The sequence below is a fragment of the Cavia porcellus genome, unplaced genomic scaffold, assembly GCF_034190915.1.
Source record: "Cavia porcellus strain 051 isolate PalLab524CR breed Dunkin Hartley unplaced genomic scaffold, mCavPor4.1 scaffold_25, whole genome shotgun sequence".
Lineage (NCBI taxonomy): Eukaryota > Metazoa > Chordata > Mammalia > Rodentia > Caviidae > Cavia > Cavia porcellus.
In genome coordinates, this window is record NW_026947508.1 from 41,432,836 (window position 1) to 41,453,328 (window position 20,493).

At 37.1% G+C, this 20,493-nt stretch overlaps 1 protein-coding gene across 6 annotated transcripts in view; it reads right to left on the reverse strand.

The window, feature by feature from the left end:
* Stil (STIL centriolar assembly protein) overlaps positions 1-20,493 on the reverse strand; it is a 71,960-nt gene that overhangs the window by 44,330 nt on the left and 7,137 nt on the right. For 2 of the 6 annotated variants that reach the window (XM_063236429.1, XM_063236426.1), the window contains exons 1-7: positions 15,562-16,565; positions 13,310-13,396; positions 8,606-8,713; positions 6,231-6,343; positions 5,763-5,950; positions 4,614-4,861; positions 1,393-1,476 (exon numbers count right to left, since the gene is read on the reverse strand). In XM_063236429.1, the coding sequence (XP_063092499.1) occupies positions 1,393-1,476; positions 4,614-4,861; positions 5,763-5,950; positions 6,231-6,343; positions 8,606-8,713; positions 13,310-13,353 (785 nt within the window). In that variant the 5' untranslated portion in view covers positions 13,354-13,396; positions 15,562-16,565. The other 4 variants (XM_063236430.1, XM_063236427.1, XM_023565118.2 and 1 more) reach the window with 4 other exon arrangements.

Below are 20,493 nucleotides of genomic sequence, written 5' to 3' on the forward strand. Positions count from 1 at the left end.
GGCCCAGGGTTCAATTCCCAGTGCCTCAAATAATCAGAAAAAGACTTGAGAAATATGCAAACTTAAGAAATCTACACTGACAATTTAGAAGGCGAATACAGTATACAGATAAGAACATTAATATATCTATATAGCATTAGCATATGGAGAAAAAGAGTACACATTTTTTTTCTTCTGATCTCTTCACCTGAGATGTGCGCAAGAAAATGTTTCACAGAGGTGAAGCCAGGGTGCCAGACTAGAAAGAATGAGCTTAATTGGCAGAGACTAAAGTTTGTAGTCTAAAAGGTCTTTATAGAGTATTAAAAAGATGAATGTTGTAGGTATCCTGTAAACCTTATATATAGACTGAAATGTAAGGTTTTTAGTGAATGTTTATTCAGGCGTCAATAACCTAAAGAGAGCCAGAACCACAGCATAGACTGCAAATAGATTTCTTGGTCCAGAGGACATGTCTGTATCATCACTAACCTGGTACTTGTCATTCTTTAATACGGATTCCACTTCTTATCAATCCTTCCTTCTACTGCCAGACAATTAAAGGTCAAGTTCAAGTTTGCCTTCTGTAAAAAATGCTCTATCATGCCTCTCTTACAAATTACTACTAGGAATCATTGTCTATACTATTCTTTTCACAATAAACCATTTACTTCATTATTTATTTTTCTGTATGTCAATTATTACCTTACTTTTGGTTATGAATTTTTTATTTTTTTATTTTTTTTTTTTTTGTACCCGGGATCGAACTCACGACTGTGGACGTTCAAGGCAGGCGTGAGGTCATAAGTTTGATCCCTGGCACCAAAAACAAAACAAAACAAAACAAAAAAACCCCACAAAAATCCCTGGCCCTGGTTATGAATTTCTTAAGGAACTTTAAATACTAACACAAAGCCGAACATAATGTTATATATAGAATATGGAAAGCACGCAACAAACACTAATGTTTGTGAATAATCTTCTAAATGTCATTAGTGGCTAACTTTAAAACCATTAACACTAAAAGGAATTTCCACAAAACTGTCTGGAAATAGATTTTAACAGTATTGTTTTGAGCCCTTAAGGACAGGGGAAGTAAGAGAAAATTGAAAAAATAGTGCTCTAAGCCTTCAAGTTTAATAATTCAATTTTTAATGAGCAACTCTATAGGAAAAAAAATAAAAAATCATTCAATTTTATCCATTGTATACACTGGTGTTCGTCCTATGACTGAGGAAAAAATTCTTTTAGCTGATTCTACATTAAAATTTTTTAAAAAACTTAAAACACTGGTTTTGTGGCTTTATAAGATCATCTGTACACTCATGGGATAGCTGATTCATGTGCTTTTCATATGTACTTGGATATGTACAACCGTTGATCTAAAGGTTTTATAAATAATACAATACTTACATTCCCACTAGTGGTAGAGAACAAACCTTGGGATCAGATTCCAGCAAAAGTAATAATTTGCGTGTCTCATCCATGGTAAGATAGCTAAACAGAAGACATTTATGTAAAAATAATTGAAAGTATGTATTTTAATCCAACAGAGACAACCTGAATTATGAAGCATATTTTAAGTAAGGTACAAGATTCAAATGAACACTGTCTCCCACACATAGCTAAATAAAGAAAACAATTCAAACCATTTGATTCAGTAAAAGGAAAACTCCCGTAAAAAAGAGATTAAAGAGACTTAGTATCTTAAAGTGTCCATATTATTGGGCCAGGGATTTAGCTCAGCAACATAAGTGCCTGCCTGATAAGTGTGAGGTCATTCAATCCCTGGTACCACAAAAAAACAAAACAAAACCTTTCAAATTATTAAAATTACCACTAATGTGTTGTTAATTTCCAATCATCTTGTTTTGAAATCCTATATCATTTTCTTTCTTTTAATCTCTTTAAAATAAAGAATGTACACTTTAAAATCATTTGTTATTTTTCAACTTAAAACTTACTTTTGTCAAAGGTGTTATAAAGCAGGCAATTTCACAACTGATTAGGTACACTGGGAAAAGTGAATTTCCTGTTACTGAAGTATGCAAGTATCCAGGTAACTTGACCAGATTGCAACAACTGTGACTTCTCGCTGAGGGAGGCTGAGTTAGAGAAGGTATAACCAACTCTCCATGTATCACATGAGGTGAGCTCAGTGGTGCTCACCTCATATGCATCAGCCACCTCTGTCAAAAGGGAGAAGATGAAAATCCACAGCAGAATTACTGAGTTAATTTTACTGTTACGGATTTAAACTACAGAAATAAGAACAATGCCACTCATGATATTAAGTCTAAATGGTACTACTGCTGACATCTTAGTGCTCTAATAACCTTAAAATATGAACAATAAATTTATCAGGCCATGAAGTAAGACTAAGCCTGAGTTACCTTAAGATTTATGTATCAAGAATGACACACCTGCTTTAAAAGCTCTCCCTCTAGCCAAGTGTGACGGTGCATATCTGTAATCCCAGCATTCAGGAGCCTAAGGTAAGAGGACTATGAGTTGTAGGTCAGCCAAGGCTACAGTGAGAGCCTATTGAGAAAAAAAGAAAGGGAGAGACGGAGAGATGGAGAGGGGGAGAGAAACGAGGGGAAGAAACAGAGAGGAGAAGAAACGGAGAGGGAGAGAGTGAGAGAGGGGCAGGGAGAGAGAAAGAGAGAGGTCGCAGTTGGCTAGTCTCATCCACCTAACAAATTCCTATTTCTATACCTTAAAAGAATTGGTTTAAGCTTATCTTGATTTTCCCAGGTTATTTGGACATACCTTTTTACTTTCCCAGCACTGCATATAAACTTCCATTGTAGTGCATTATGTTTTGATATCAACATACTTATTACACAATAAATTGTTTAAAAATTATTTCTTTCTAGTGCCTAACACAATTGCCCATTTTATAATGGATTCTAGTAAATATTAGAGTAGGTAAATGTTGTTGAAAAAAAAGAACAATGTCACAAATTTAATAGATAACTGTACACAAGAAGTGGCAAAACAGGGGCTGGGGATTTAGCTCAGCGGCATAAGCGCCTGCCTTGCAAGCAGGCGGTCGTGAGTTGGATCCCTGGTACCGATAAAAATGAAAAAGACAAAAAAAAAAGTGGCCAAACAGGCAATTGGACAGAATACTAAATAACCTGGTTACTAAGAGAATGATAAGGGATCACAGATGAATAATTGAAAGAAATTCAAATTTATGCCACATGAGGAAATAGGCACGTGTACAAAGGAAAACAAATTAATTTTTTGGTTAATTTTAACTGAAAAATCCCACTTTTGCATTAAAAAGCACTCTATTACACAAAAAGAATTAAATGTTAAATTCAAACTTTTGTAATATTCAAATATTACAAGATTTTGGAACAGACTAATATTTTTGCTATTCCAAACAGTGAGCAATACTCTGGTCAGATCTCAAATTCAAAATGGAACCTTTTTCATACTTCAGAAACTTTCTTGTCAAAGTTTTCTCTCTTATTCTCTTTCAAGGCAGCATTTTTATTTTTTTAAATCGGTACTGGGGCTCAAACTTGTGACCACGCACTTGCAAGTCAGGCGCTTATGCCGCTGAGCTAAATCCCCAGCCCCTGAAAGCAGCATTTTTTACAGGCAAAGTACTGGACTTCAGTACACACTGGCAAACATTGCTGATGCTAGAGACCTAACTAGAGTGGCGTCAGCAGGAAAGCAAGTCAGTGGTGTAATACTTAATGCTACTTCAAAGTTTTTAAAGCATAGGTTATTCACACTGTCTTAACTAACATATTTCAGTAGAAAATAGATAAAATACGAGTATGCGAGAAGTAGCCCTACAGAGGATCAGAAAACATGCATCTTGATTTACAATTCCTAAGAAACTAAGGATAAGAAGTTGTAGAGAATTCTGCTCCAGCTATGTGAGGAAACTCCACCTTCAAGTAGTTGACAATTTGGCAAGAGTATGACAAATATTTATTTCCTTTTTCTACCTGTACATCATAAATAATAATTATATAAATAAAGCTATATGGTATAAATAAACTCTTTGGGCTCTCTTAGATTCACGATTAGTCAGTTTATTGTTGAACAAAATGATCTAAAACCTAGGTAAAGTAGGATAGGAACAATAATACAGAAGTAACTTCTCCTTACATTTTTAAATCATGAAGTATTAACCTTTTTTTCCCCTGCTGTGGTGCCACAGATTGAATTCAGGACCTCCTGTATGCTAGACAAGCACTACCACAGAAGCATATCCCTAACCCCAAAACCAATTTTAATATAATTTTTTAAAATCAAAAATATTTTTGTAAGGTTATGGGTATAACCCTTCAAAAGGAAACTCTATATTCAGAAAATTTAATGGACTTGGGTGGTAGCATGTGCTTAGCATGTACAAGGCTCTGGGCTCAGTTCCCAGGATCAAAAGGATAGAAAAATAACAACATCACTTTATTTTTTAACTTTCCCTCATCACTGACAAATCATCAGACCTCTGACATGTAAACTGAGTGCACCATTATTTTATATTATTTATATGATATTTTATATTTTAAATAATTTATATTTTACATTCTTATAATCCTAAAAAAAACTTAATGCAATCACTTCTTAAAATTTTAGAATAATACTGTATATCTTTCACTTACCCATATTTATAGGTACCTTGAACTTGAGAAATATTCAGATTACTGCTCAGATTTCTTGCCAGAGCTGTTGGAATAATGGGAATGGGCTTCACAGGTGCACATTTGAAGTTATTTGCTAGCGTTACTGCTTCCCAATACAAGTCAAAATCCACACTGTCCAAACTCTCCCTGGAAGTGATATGCACTCGTACAGAAAGCAGTTTACCACAATCCAAGGAATCTTTGCTACATACATGCTGCTGCAAAGCCTAAGGAATCAATATGATACAATTATTATATGAAAACTGAAATGTGCCTCTATCTTCAAAATATATTTTATACTGTGCATACACACTTAGAATATATTGCATTAACAAAATTAAATTAGTCTGGATTATTAGATTTGAATTCATTTTTTATGTGATCAAATGATGAAGGAATAATTACATTATAGCAAATAGGACTTCTGTTCCAAGCTCGGTCACACGTTTTCTAACTTAGATGACTTACCAACACTTGGAAATAGGAATATTTATTTATTATGCAAGTAAGCGTGGATATAATTTAATTCTGACTTAGCCTTAGACAGTTTGAAGAGCATTCCCTTTTGATTCCTTTTGTTACTCCAAATTTCAGGTAGTTCTTGCCCAGCATTTGCTCACACTCACTGTATTTTTTCTAGTGTTAGTGCCACCACTCTACTACTGGATAGCACATCCCTCTCTAAACATCTGATTACTGTGATGGTCTGAACTGACTTCAGTCAGCCAACTCCATCAGATCAACCATCCCTCATTTGACAGTATTTTCTCTTTTCAGAAACTTTCTATGAATGCATGGCCCATTCAAAAAGTTCAATTTCTTTAGCCTGTGAGACAAGCCTCTATAATCTGACCAAACTATTATTTCTGTGACTCTCCATAAAATCCTGCAAAAACTACACAGAGTTACACAGAGCACATCTTAACGTTTCCTATCTTAGTCGCATTGCTACTTTTCTTGAATGCTGCCCATATCACTGTCCCTTGCTTCAGAAACCATATTTAATTAGATTTCAGTCCACGATAATTCAGTGATAAATTAGTATAAACAGGTCTCAAATATGGGCTTACTGAAGTACTGCATACCTGGCATGATTCTAAGAACTAAGAATAACAAAATGAGTCTCACTTTAAAAGCTGCATTGAAGTCATCTACATCATCAGCTGTTATTTCACTTGAACAAACTCCCTGAGTATGAACTTTGCAAGGGATCAAAAAGTCCCCAGGAAGAGAAGCAGTAGGAGTTCTTTCTAAGCATCCAGGTATTTCTCGACCAGGATCAAACCGATCTATTGTCAATGTTACACCTTCTTCATCTGAGGAACAGAAATAACAAGAGTTATACAGCATACAAATAAAAACTATAAACCAAAGTTACGTTATAGCAAAATACATTTGCCACACCAGTAGCATATTAAACGTTAACTTCAAATAATGATTTATTTATATATTCTTCCACCTGACTATATTGAGATATCTGTAACAGTTTTACTTATCTTCATAACAAGCAATTAGTACAAAGCACAGACAGGCTGGCTCAATCAATAAATGTAAGCTCTGTTCTTGCCACACAAGTAAGTTTTAAAAGTGTATTACCATCATCCACTGTGAGAGAACCAAGCAAGAAGCATGGCACATTCTTTTTACTTTGCTTAGCATGACGGTAAGCAAGTCGAATGGTCTTTTCAGTCACCACAAGCTTTGGATTTCTGAAAAATAATAGAAGTCTTGTTCAATGTGGGTCATGAAATGCTGCCTATAATATAACACAATCTTTAAAATGTATTTTCAGGATATTGCAAGGTCAAATGCAGTGGGTAGAGAGGGTCATCTGGAAACTGAATGGCAATAAGCGGAGATGGAAGCTCTACTTGTCTTCCAGGCACCTGCTTAATTTTATGAACCAGAGCATGAACCGACAAACTAAGATGCTGATCAGTTCTTATAAATATTGAGTAAATAGCCACATTCATTTCCATATTGTTTATAGGCTTTAGATAATAGAAAAATTCAACGTAGAACATGATTAAATGTTTAAAGATACATAAAAAGAAAATGTTTAATAACTAAAAAAAGTTCAGATAAATTTGAAAAAATCCACCATCAATCATATAGAACTTGCAGAAATAAAATATAATCAATTTAACTCCCCCTCTGCTGAGATATGGTCCCAATATGTAGTTCAGGCTCACTTTGAACTCAAAGTGATCCTCCCGCCTCAGACTCCTGAATGCTGGGATTGCAGGAGTGTACTACCATGCTTAGCAAAAATATAATCAATTTAAAACTCACAAGGTTATATAATCAGCAGGAGCAGCCATGTGTAGTGGTGTGCACCTATAATCCCAGTACTCAGCAAACTGAGGCAAGAGGATTGCCACAAGTTCAAGGCCAGCCTAGGTTACATGGTAAGTTAAAGGCCAGCCTGGACTACAAAGCAAGGGCCTGTCTCAAACAGAAAACAAAAGAGAAAGAGAAAAAGAAAAATCAACTGAAGCCATATATTACGCATATATGTTATAAATAACCTTTCATATACGTACTTCCACATTTAAAAACACAACAGGGCTGGGGTAGGTCAGTGGTAGAGTGCTTGCAGAGCATGTACATGGGTTCAATTAAAAAACAATTTTAGATAAAAACCAAAAACAAAAAGTACGATGAAAACTGTATGCACGCATGTGTGTTTTCTAGCACTGGATATCAAACCCACGAGTCACTGAGCCACATCTCTACTCTTATTGTGACACAGGGTCTCACTAAAATGCCCAGACTGGTCTTGAACTTCTGATCCTCATGCGTTAGTCTCCCGAGTAACTGGGATTACAGGCCTGTATAACTGTACCAGGCCTGAAATGGGTATTATAGCTATTTTCTTTAATTAAAGAAAAAAGAAAGATCCTTGAGTACTAAGGTTACATAAACAAGAAGTGGTAGAATCAGGATCTGATGCTGTAGTCAGTCTGACTTCAATTATAACACTTTAAATCCCAATGGCAAGCTGGGTGTGGTGGACATGTGTAACCTCAGCACTTAAGAGGCTGAGGCAGTAGGATTGCCATGAGTTTGGAGACCAACAAGAACTATAATGAGATGCTGTCTCAAACAAAACAAAAACCCAGTATAATGTAAATGTGGTTATAGAAAAACAATTCCCAATTTGACTGATGCTAGGCTATCCCCACTAAAATCTATACTTCTTGGATTATTACTCTCAATAAGTACAATATTACATACAAATTCTCAATGGGTCTTAATGGGTCACAGCAGTCCTCAAGCCTCAGTCTCTCAAGCACCAGTTTTTATGAACACTTAATCTTTCTTGAATTTCCAGCATATTCAAAACTTCAGATTTGCTGAGTATTTTAACTATGAAGTTAAAATTATTTCTCATAAGTACAAGGTAATAATTTAAGCTGCAACAGGTGGAATTTTTAAATGGAAAAGTAAAGAAAAATGAATACAGATTGAGTCCTCCTTACCAAAAATATTTGGGAGAGAAGTATTTCAGATTTTGGACAATTTGTACATATATAACGAGACATCTTGGCAATGGGACCCATGTGTAAACATAAAATTCATTTAGGTGTTATACACATCTTATACATTATACAATATATATAGCCTGAAGGTAATCTTTTTTTTTTTTTTTTTTTTTTTTTTGGGTACCAGGGATTGAATTTTCAACCTAGTGCTTGCCAGATAGACACTTGTGCCACTGAGCTAAATCCCTAACTGCCTGAAGGTAATCTTATACAACTCCATGTTGTACGCTTTCACTTTGATTCTAACTAGGCACATTTAGGTCAGATGTGGAATCTTCCACTTATCATATCATGTTGGCAATCAAAAAGATTTGGTTTAGAGCATTTCAGATTTCAGATTTTGGGATTTCAGATTTTGGTCATTGTAATCAACACATTCTTTTATTACTTATATTGGTTTGATTTGACAAAAGAAACATATTATACCTGAAGTAACTGAGATGTAAGTAGATAAGATCTCCAATTGGTACTGGGTTCCAAAGTGCACACTTTGATGGAGGAAAGTGGAAAGGTACCATTTTTCTTGAAGAAAACCTTTAAAAATATATATTTGAAAAAATTTAAAGCATGAAGAAAAACAAACTCGGTAGATGTTTTGTAAAAAACAATTATCATTACCAGGCCACAATGGTCCCTGCTTGTAGTCCCTGCTGTTTGTTTGTTTAGGTCTTTTGAGACAGGGTCTCACTATGTAGCCCAGTCTTGTCTCAAACTTGAGGTGATCCTCCTGGCTCAGCCTCCAGAGTGCTGGCCTTACAGGTGTATGCCACTATGCCCAGCCGGTCTCAGCTACTTAGGAGGCTGAAGCAAGAAGATTGAGTCCAGGAATTCAAGACCAGGCCAAAAATAAACAAACAAATTGGGAAAGATGAAGGACTTAGATAAGACAAAAAAATAATATATACTGCCATGGATGTGGAGAAACAAGAACCTGTATACACTGTTAGCAGAAATATAAATTGGCATGGCCATTATGGAGGCAGCATGAAATTCCTCAAAACATTAAAAATAAAACTGCCATAGGATCTAGCAGTACAGTCAGTATTTATCCAAAGAAAATAAAATTGGTATGTTGAAGAGATATCTGCACTATTGACTGTAGCACTATTCGTAACAGCCAAGATTTGCAATTATCCTATGACCAACCACTGACAAAAAAAGTGTGATATACAATAAATACTGTTCACTCTTAAAAAAGAATGAAATACTGGCATTTGTCACAATGGTAATGAACCTGTAGGACATTATGTTGAATAAAATAAGCCAGGCAGAAACGCAAGTACTACATGATCTCAGTCATTTCCAGACCTAAAAAAAGCTGATTTCCTAGAACAGAGTAGAACAGTGGTTACCAGAAGTTGGGGAGAGTAGGGAAAAGAGATAGAGAGAGAATGGTCAATGGGTGGAAAAATTAATGCTATATAGAAGAATTAAGTTCCAGCTTAGAATTCATAGCACAGGAGGGTGACTATAGGCAACAGTGTTGTAGTATATATTACAAAATAACTAGACAGGATTCTGAATATTCTCATAAAAAAGTGATAAATTTTCCAGGTTTGGTGCTGTATACTTATAATCCCAGCAATCTGGGAGGGTGAGTCAGGAAGATCATAAGTTTGAGCCAGGCTAGGCAACTCAAGACCTGGTCTCAAAGACAAAAGTAGTTCAGTGAAAACCCATCCCAGTGCAAAAGAACCCAAACAAAAACCAAACTAGAACAAAACATAATGAATGAAAATTCATAATGAATGAAAATTTGAGGAAATGGATACGTTAAATCTCATAATTTGATCTTTATACAATGTACATACACATTTATTAAAACCTCACACCTCACACTGTGTTCCCTAAGTATGGTATGTATAATTATTATGTATCAAAACAAAACTGAAAAAAAGAAAATAAATCTAAAAACTAAATAAATTTTACAAAATGGAAGTTGGTTGGAAAGGAGAAGGAAGAGAAGGAAAGAATAGAAAAAAGAAAAAGGAAGAAGGAAATAAATCAGTACATGTAAACTGCTTAAATAATGCATGCTACCTTGTAAGAGTTCAATTTTAGTGATTTCTTTTTCTTTTTTCTTGAGACAAGCTCTCATTATGTAGTCTAGGCTGACTTGTAACTAGCTATAAGGGCTGATCAGAAACCATGATGCAGGTTTAAGTTTTAGAAAAGTTTTATAGTAAAAGACACATTGTCATTAATGCCCAAGAATACTCCCCCATGCTTCAAACACACTTATCCTATTGTTGTTGCCACTTTCTGAAGAAGTCCTGGAAGTCCTTATTCATATCTTTATGAGGTGTGATCAAACAGATGGTGAATGCTGCTGCCAGTGCCATCCAAAAAAAGGCAGGCTCATAAAACCATTACAGCGTGGTTTTGTCCAGCTTACTCAGTGGCTGCAACACTGTGCAACTTCTGGCTCTTCCCCGAAGTCAAAATAATCAGGAAAGGTAAATGCCTTGAATTTAGTAAGAACATCAAGACAGACACGACTGTGCTACTAAAGACAGGAAAGAGAACGTCCATAATTGCTTCAGAAAGGGGCAAGAATGACAGAATAAGTGTGTTTGAAGTGAAGGGGAGTATTTTAAGTGGTATCGATACCAATGTGTCTTTTACTGTTAAAAAATTTTTGATATCACATCACATATGTAGCCCAGGCTGACCTTGAACTCAAGATCCTCCTGTGATAGCCTCCCAAGCTCTAGGATTATTGGCATGTGCCACTGTGCCTATCTTAGCTATTTTTTTCCCCATTCTCAATTGCCCACAGTACCTTTAAAAACCAGTCTATAATACTTCAGGTTTATTTCCTTAGTTGTATAGGTTAAAAGTCAAGTATAAATACTGGCAATACCACTTACTAACTATACAATCTTAAACTGATTCATCTGTCACTTTTATTCATTTTAAAAAGTACAATAGCATGGATTACATGTGCACACCTGTAATTCCAACACTCAGGAGGCTGAGACAGGAGATCACTACATATTCAAGGCCAGCCTGGGTTACAAAGTGAGCTCAAGGCTAGCCTGAATTGCACAGAGAAACCCTATCTCAAAAAGACAAAATGAATAAATAATTAAAAATAAATAAAATAAAAAATATAGATAAACCAGGAATGGTGGTACATGCCTATAATCTCAGCATTGGGTGGCTAAGGCAGGACTGTCATGAGTTTGAAGTCACCCTGCACTGCATTGCAAACTCAAGGCCAGCCTGAACTACTTGCTGAGACCCTGTCTCTAAAAAAAAAAAGTATCAATAGGACCTGTGTCACAGGTTGTGAGAATTAAGTAATGCATGCAAAGTGTTTAGCATGGTACCTGAAAGATAATAAAACCTCAAATGCTGTTATTACTCCTTTTCTTATTCTGGAGTCTATAGATACACTTTGGAAGCAAGGGAGACACAAACTGAAATTGGATACAAGATTTTTCATATCTGTATATGTAAGTACTTTTTCTTAGGAAATAGGAGGCATAATTTTTATCACACATTGAAAGAGGTCCAGACTTTTCTTCCAATACATATACACAAATCAAAGGTGCTGCCTTAAATCAAGATTACCAAAAAGCAGTCACCAAATAAGTAAAAGAAACCAGAATAGAGTATCTGAAGAATAAACTTTAAATCACGTAAGTATACATCTTTTTTTTTTTTTTTTTTTTTTGGTACTGGGGATCAAACTCATGACCTTGAGCTTGCCAAGCAGGTGCTTAATCCACTGAGCTAAATCCCCAGCCCTACATAAGTATACATCTCATGTAGAATGGAAGGAATGAATTTGAACTAAAATCAATCTAGTAATAAAATTAAGAAAATATACTGAATTTGTTATGTAATTATACTTTTCAAAGAACAGACACTGACAAACCTTCAAATACAAGGTAGCAGTATGGTAGAACAGAAGGGCAAAATTAAAGCAAAAGGAAAATGATAGCCTCCTTGGTTCATATTGCCAGTGTTTTCACCAAGAACATACGGCACAAGGGTAGACAATACGAAACCTAAAGGTACCTGTGGGTATAATTATAACTTTGAAGGAAGAAATTTTAGATGTAGCACTAATTGTTCTTCCCTAGGGAAAAAAGAACAATACATGATCCGAAGAGGCAAGTAACACAAGGCAATCTACTTGGCCTCAAAGTAATAAAAGAATGAGAAAATCAGAAGACAGCTGGCAAAGACCTGCCTACCCCGCATGAGTAGGAAAAGCATAGGGACGTCTGAGGAAGCGTGGGACACCCGACACGAAGGGCTTCCAATCAAGGAATTAGTATTTACAAGAGGAAGCAAACCAGCTTTTAGTCAAGTATGTAAAATAAACATCTATGTAATTTTAGTTTCAAGAGTTCAAGTACTACTTCCTATCAATACAAAGATCTCTGGTATAATTAAGTGAAAGAGGGAATGGAACTAATATCTACTAAGTACCAGATGGTTTAATAATTTTTTTCCTTCTTGGTATTGGGGATTGAACTCAAGGCCTCTGCACTGAGCTACATGTCACTCCAGTCCTTTTTCTTTCTTTTTTGTCTTTTTCATTTTTATCGGTACCAGGGATTGAACTCACAACCACCTGCTTGCCAGGCAGGTGCTTATGCCGCTGAGCTAAACCCCCAGCCCCTTCCTTTTTCTTTTTTTGGGACAAGGTTTAGTTAAATTACCCAGACTAGGCTTGAACTTCCTATCTTCCTTCTCAGCCTCCCACCGCACTAGAATTACAGGCGTGTGCCACCATGTCAGCATTGTTAAATAATCTTATTTAAGCCTTCACAATATTCTGTTAGAGATTACCTCTCCATTTTATAGATGAGAAACTAAGGCTTAGTTAAACTCAATCAAGGTTACCCACCTCAGAAGCAGAAGAGCTGGGACACATGCTTAGATTTTTCTGATATATATTCTCATTCATATTCTTATTCCCCCTCACCCCACCAAGGACCTTGAACTCTTGGGAATTTCTCATCTCAGCCTCCCAAGTGGTGAGATTACAGGAATGCACTACCATGCACAGCTATATTTTCCTAACTCTAGATATCACATTCTTCTCTTTCAACCTACCTTCCCAAGTTAATGTGAACAGTTACAAAAACAAACTTTGTAAAATAATTTCTATACCTGGTATTCATCTGGTGCCTTGTAAGAGGATATACAGATTCCATGATATTTGGTGAGTGACTTACTGAATTTCAAACCCTTAGTACCCTAAAGAAATAGAGAGACATTAATGATGATAAAAAACAAAAAAAAAAACCACGATTATTTAACCATATATTAACAGGCAAAATGAGGCTACTTAGATGAAGTGTGACTAGATTAGTAAGATTAAATGCTTGCAGATGCTGCTGAGGCTCTGCCTATAAATTAACATAAACATTTATTTTACTGCAAAAATCTATCAGCAAATTAATAAAAGCACAGATTTTTGCCCCCAAAATTTTGGTATCAACTTCAAATCAGTAGCTCACACAAGAGATTTTTTTACCAGAAGCCTCACAATCTTCAGAAAACCACAAATCAACAAGTGGGAAAAAATTTGGGCTGGATATTTATTGTGCATATAAGGCAACTATCAAGAAGTTTTCAATCCATGAGGAAGGAAGAGAAATACTGTATCCTCACAAACTGACTTCCACAGCTGAAATACCAATTTTCTTTCTTTTCTTTTTTTGATTCACATACATGCCCTCTATACGTACTCTCATTCATTCCCACGGTGTGCACACCCATCTATAGAAAGTAAAACTTTGGCTCTTCTAAGTTTCAAATCCAGATTGCTAAGTGACTCCTGGATAGCTTCATCTAAACATTACTAAAGCAAAATAAAGACCTCAGTGTTTTCTTTATAGTTCTGTATTTTCTAAGTCTTAGGGTTTTTAAAGTTCTGTGCATTGTTTCAATTCCAGCAAAAAGGAACTGTCTGAAGATGAAAAAAGAAACACATATAGAAGCAAAGGTCATCTGAAAGATTTTTTTTTCCCAATAAAGACGGAGGCTAAAAATACTTGGGAGAACAAAAATCTTACTGAATGTACCTTTGTAAGACTGACTAAAATCTTTCTTAGAGACATCTAGACTTCACAGGTTCAACGCCACTTCTGTGGAATACAGGTTTTAAAATGTACAGCTTTTTATAGCATTTGGTTGTCAAGAATAACAGTATTCCATCTAGTAAATCTATCCCTACAAAATACACAAAGCACAATTTTTCTTGTTAAATACTTGTTTTAAAAATCCGTATGTGTCTCTTCCTTTACATATTAAGGTAAAAACGCAGACAATGTTGATCTTTTCTTACTTTAAAACAATATACATAAGGTAGTTTATTCTGACAGCATTACACATGGAATTAAAGCTAATGAAACTAAAACCATAAAGTCATACACTTAACAAAACATATTCTCAGGTAATATCACTGTGTAGCAGATGAAAACCATCAAGTCATCCTTACCTTTTCCTTTTCTTTATTCCCCCATATAAATTCTCTTTCCATCCCACCTTATCTGACTTCACCAGATTTACTTAAAAGTCCCCATTGGTACTAGAAGACAATTTCTAAGTAAATCAGGTCAAGTTAAAAGCTTAAAGAGTGGATGATTCTTCTTCATATACAGAATAAAGGACCTTCACAATTCCACTCCGCCCATATAGTCCCACCATATCCCATATCCACGCATCCTGTGCCCAGTTACACGAAACTATTTTCAGTCGCCGCGTTCCAGGATCTGCACAAGCTGTTCCTCTTCTACGTGGATAATCTGGTAAATTCAGCCATCTAGCACTATCTAGCACTTTCATTACCTCCTCTGTGTAATCTCCCGAACACCATGGTACTGTTACTATTGCTTCTGAGCACACTCAGCACGTTCACACATCGCTGTTGACACACTAGTTCCCGGAGACTACAAGCTTTAAATATTAACTAGTTCCTCATTATACAGTATAGCAATCTGCTGCTGTGAAAAATGCAAGAGCGGAGAATCCAGGGTATCAGTCCTCAAAAATTTTCCAGTGAAAACAAACTTTTTTTTTGGTCCTTTTCGTTTTTATCGGTACCAGGGATCGAACTCACGACTGCCTGCTTGCAAGGCAGGCGCTTACGAAACTGAACTAAACCCCCAGCCCCAGTGAAAACAATCTTACATGCACATTGTTTACTACAAATATTTTTCACAAACCTCAGCGCAGTGTATCGCCACTTCCCTTGGAAGTCGCGGTCCGCTTTATTTTGCCCACTACCCTTTGAGTTCTGGCTCAGAGTTCCGGAGCCCTGGAGCCACCCCAGACCCCAGAACGTCTCCAACAACCCTCCACGGGGCCCGCTGCCGCCTCTCGGGCCCACCTGGAGCACAGAACCACACTCACAGTACCTCCGCCGAGCTGAGGTCTACTTGTTACCCCAGAACAGAGGATGGCTCCTAAGAGAGCCTTGGCCCACTCGGGCCCCGCCTCTGGGACGTTGGGGTCGCGGGAACCAAGGCGGCAAATAGCAACCTGAAAAACCAAAGCGCGCGCCTCGTTTGCTGACTGGTTAGAAATCCAGCCAATCACGGAGCAGAGGCGGTGCTGCAGGCCTCACGCAAATTTGCCGCGACGTGTCTGAGTGTCAGCCAATCAGAGCTCCGCATCACTTTCCGCACTTGACCAATCCTAACAATCTTTGGAGAAATGAGGCGGCCACTAGTGCTCCAGGATCACGATTCCTGAGATTTAAAAAAACCTCCTTTCGTCAACTGTTAAATTCCGGTGTGGGGCGGATTTTGCGCAAGCGTAATTATAAACCCCTAGCGGCCTGGCAATGAGTATAAAGCCGGAAACCGGTAGACGGTCGCTGGGTAACTAGATTTGGTTTCCTTACGAGCAGTTCCAAATTTGTCTTGACAAAAAGGGGAGGAAGTCAGATTTTTAGTTTCTTTCCTGAGGAAAATACTCTCCTACCAATAACAATGTTTTAAAAAATCCTAAACTGGCTAGCCGGGCGTGTGGTACGCGAGAGCCTATTAGTTCAAGGCCAGCGTGGGCTACATAGTGGGTTCAAGATTAGCCTGAATAGGGGCTGGGGATTTAGCTCAGCGGCATAAGCACCTGCCTTGCAAGTGTGTGGTCCTGAGTTCAATCCCTGGTACCGACAAAAAAGAAAAAGACAAAAAAAAAAGATTAGCCTGAACTGTGTAGTGAGACTTTGTCTCAAAAAAACAAAACAAGACGAATGTCCTAAACTGGCCTATGTCTCAAATGCCAGCCAGCCAGCACTGGAGGCTGAGGTAAGAGACACGAGTTCCTGGACAATGTAGGCTACCTAACAATTCAAGACCAGCCTGGAGTAGATGGCGAGACCCTGTCTCAAAAACAAAATTTTCTTTCCCGTCTAAAAGAAAAGAATGACAAATTTATAAGCTACTTAACATTTATCTCCACAACCAATAATGTATATTATGTACATATAATACCAATATAGTATTGGTATTATATTTATTTATGTATGGCATTAATACTGGTGTGGTAATGTTATTTTCTCCAAAGCTATTGTTGGTTGGGTTTTCATTTATGTTACTCAGGCTGCATGTTGTCGAGGTCTTTCTGCTTCAGCCTCACAAGTGCTATACCTAGGACTACAGCTGTCTGCCACTTGTCTGCCTCCTAATGTTGTAATGTGTTTTCTAAATGAGTTCGAAGACAACCCTCTTCCTGTTCCCCAAACCACAATCCGAAGATGCTCAAGTCCTTTATATAAAATGATGTGCTTGCATATTTCCTATATATGTCCCCCATGTATTAATATTTTAGATTACTTCTAAATGCCTATTATAACATAAATGCAATGTAAATCATTTTTCGGAAATAATGACAAAGTAGTCTGCAGTTGGTTGAACTTGGGTATAAAACATGTGGATACAGAAAGCTAGTTGTGTATGGGTCTCCTAATAGCTAAAGTGGAAGAGATAAATGTAGATCCCATAGCTAGTGCAGAGTCAGGATTCTAATTGTCTCTTACTTTGCTCAATAGTACTTGGTTTTCAGACATATATGAGTATGTCTTAAAATCTGAGCTATATGTAGACTCTCCTGTTTAGAATAACACCCACCCCTTTGAAAGAGTGAAAGCTAAGTTGATGGTATTAGCACTTGATGTGTGATGAAAATGACATTTTAGGTCTGTGATCTTCTAATAACCTGTAGTTCTATCGCATCATCGGATAGACATCAGACAAATTCTAGTAGAAAATGCTTGACCTGTACATCTCAAAACTATTAAACTCAAGCCAGGGATGGTGGCACATGCCTGTAATCCCGTAATTTGGGAGGCTGAGCCAGGAAGGTCACTGTGAGTTCAAGATCATCCTGCAGTACATAGCAAGATACTCCCATGCCCCAAGAAAGAAAAGAAAAACTGTCAGAATGCTCACTTTGCCTCTACTATATGAAGTCACAAGATGGCTATCTGTGAAAAATGAAGCAGGCCTTTAACAGATACTGAATCTTCCAGTGTCATGTTCTTAGGCTTCCGAGCCTCTAAAACTATGAGAAATTTCTGCTGTTTAAAAGCTGTTTAGAGATAGGCGTGATGCATACAGGTGTGTAATTTCAGCACTCAGGAAGCTGAAACAAAATCACTATGAGTTCTAGGCCAGCCTGGGCTGCATGGTGAGTTCAAGGCCAGCTTTAACTACATAGTAAGACCTTGTCTCAAAAAAATTAAATAGGGGCTGGGGATTTAGCTCAGCGGCATAAATACCTGCCTTTCAAGCAGGCAGTCGTGAGTTCGATAAAAAGAAAAAAAGAAAAAGTAAATAAAATATGTAAAAGCCTCTTAGAGTTGAGCATGGTGGCACATATCTGTAATACCAGCACTGTGGGAGGTTGAAGCAGGAAGACTGTAAATTCAAACTCAGGTTGGGCAATTTAGATACTTACTGAGACTCTGTCTCAAAATAAAAAAGACTGGGTATGTAGTTCAGTATGAAGATATGGGATTCAGTCCTTAGTACTGAAAAAAACAAAAGCTACTCTGCACTCTATTGTAGCAATTAAATGGATTAAAACAGTGACATGGCAATTGTTTTTCCTTATTCCTTTTCAGTAGCTGTCTATATACCTTGGTCTTTATGATTCAACCAAGTAATATTCAGTGTTATAAACTCTAGTAGAGCTGGCTAGCAAGCTGGGCCAAGAGGATTAAAGAGCTGTTGTTATCACCAGGAACAGGGAAGCTGGAACCAATTATTTTCTTCTTCCTTATTCTGTAACTTATTTACTAAATTTCTCCAAATACCCAACTTTCCCTTTCTCAGTTTACATTTCTGAGAAAACTGTGTTACTTCGTGTGTGTGTGTGTGGTACTGGGGGATGAAACTCAGAGCCTTCACACTAAACTATATACACAGAGTTTCTTTTTTAAAATTTTGAGAGAGGTTCTGGTTAAATTGTTAAATTTCCCAGGCTGGAGTTGAACTTGGAATCTTCCTATGTTAGCCTCCTAGAGTGCTGGCTGGGGTTATAGACATGTGATACCACACCTGGTTCCTGTATTACTGCCTTTTAAACACAACTTCAGCTTTGCTTTTAAGGAATATCATATTTAATGGAGGAAGCTAATCTGTCAATTTATGCAAAATTCCTTTTAGGTATTTAGCACACATTATTAGTAACTGCTCTAAAAGTATTTACTAAATTGAATTAATGTACTATCATCCTGATTTTGCAGACAAGAAAATTGTAAGTATACCAACCAACCTAAACTTGCATAGCTTTATGAGCAAAAATCCTGAAAGAGCTCCCTTCACGGGTCGGCCTGTAGTTCTACAGTATGGAACTCACTAAGCTCACCTGACAGTCACTCTCAGGAGGTTAAACATAGTACCTGATATGACACATCGGATTTTTAAAGATTACATTTCCTTTAATTAATGCTCTCAGAATCTTTGATAAAATCTTACAGCAATAACCAGGCAAATGTGAGTATAAGGAACCGTCATTTTAGAAACTCCACTAAGCATCAATTTATACAATGGGCTAAGCATTGTTGCAGAAAAGTTCACAATATAGCACATGGTTATGAAGGCCTAAATATGGTATGTAGCCTATATACTTAAGAGAGTAAATAATGCTATAATAATACATCATCATGTATTTGGTTGAATGCTGTATAAAGAGTAATCAAACAATCCCTACAAGGAACTCATAATCTAGTGTAGAGATAGCCAATACCACATAATGTTCCATGAGAATAAGGGATTCAGTGGGGGAGGGTAAAGCACAAAGGAGGTGTACCTAACCTTGACTTCAGAATTCAAAGAAAATTCCTAGAGGAGGAAACACAGACGAATCCTGAAAAATGGGTAGAACATAGCTAGCTCAAGAAGGGTGGCAATATGGGAATAGATTATTTCTAAAAGGTAGCTTTTTTGTTTTGGGTGAGGTTTTTGAGACAGAGTCTCAGTATGGAGTTCAGGCTGGCCTTGCACTCACCATGGTAGCTCACACTGATCTTGAAGTACTAGTGACTCACCTGCCTTTGTCTCCCAAGTCCTAGGATTACAGGCCTGTGCCACCATACTTGATGTCTTACTTTTTTCATTGCTGAGATCAAATACTCAATACCCAAGTTAACTAGGGAAAAATTTATTTAGCTCACAGTTTGTAGTAGTTTCAGGACATAATTGACTGGTTCCAAGGCACAGTGATACATGGCAAAGGGGCAACAGTTCATGGCAGTGCAATGCAACAGGAAAGAGGGAGACAAGCCTCTTTCTCTCATATTGTATCCAGCCTACCAGGATTAGGGCAGTGCCAGTTCAATCAGTGATTGATCCAGCAATCATCCACTCTTAATCCCAACACCAAACCATGAATCAATCACAAACTCCTGATTTATCCACCTGGGTAAAAACCCTATGACTTGCATGTGGCTTTGGGGGTATATCTAGACACAAACCACAAAATTCCATCCCTGGCCTTCCAATGACTCATGCATGTCCTTTATACAAAGACATTTAGTCTTATCTCCAAGAGTTGCCAAAATCCTAACAGTTCAGCATTGCTGAGAAGTCCAAGAACCAAGTCTATTCTGAGATGTAAGTCAAAACTCTTAGCTGTGGGCCCCTGTACAAATGAAAAGAAAATTACACACTTCCAGCATTCAACAGTACCAGATAGGCATTTTCATTCCAAAAGTTACAAATGAGATACAAAGAAATGGGACTAAATCAAGTCAAAATCCAGCAGGGCAAACATTAAGTCCATGTGAACATCCAAGGAACCTGTGGCACATGTGAATGGCAAAGTGCTTGGGTAGCTCTGTC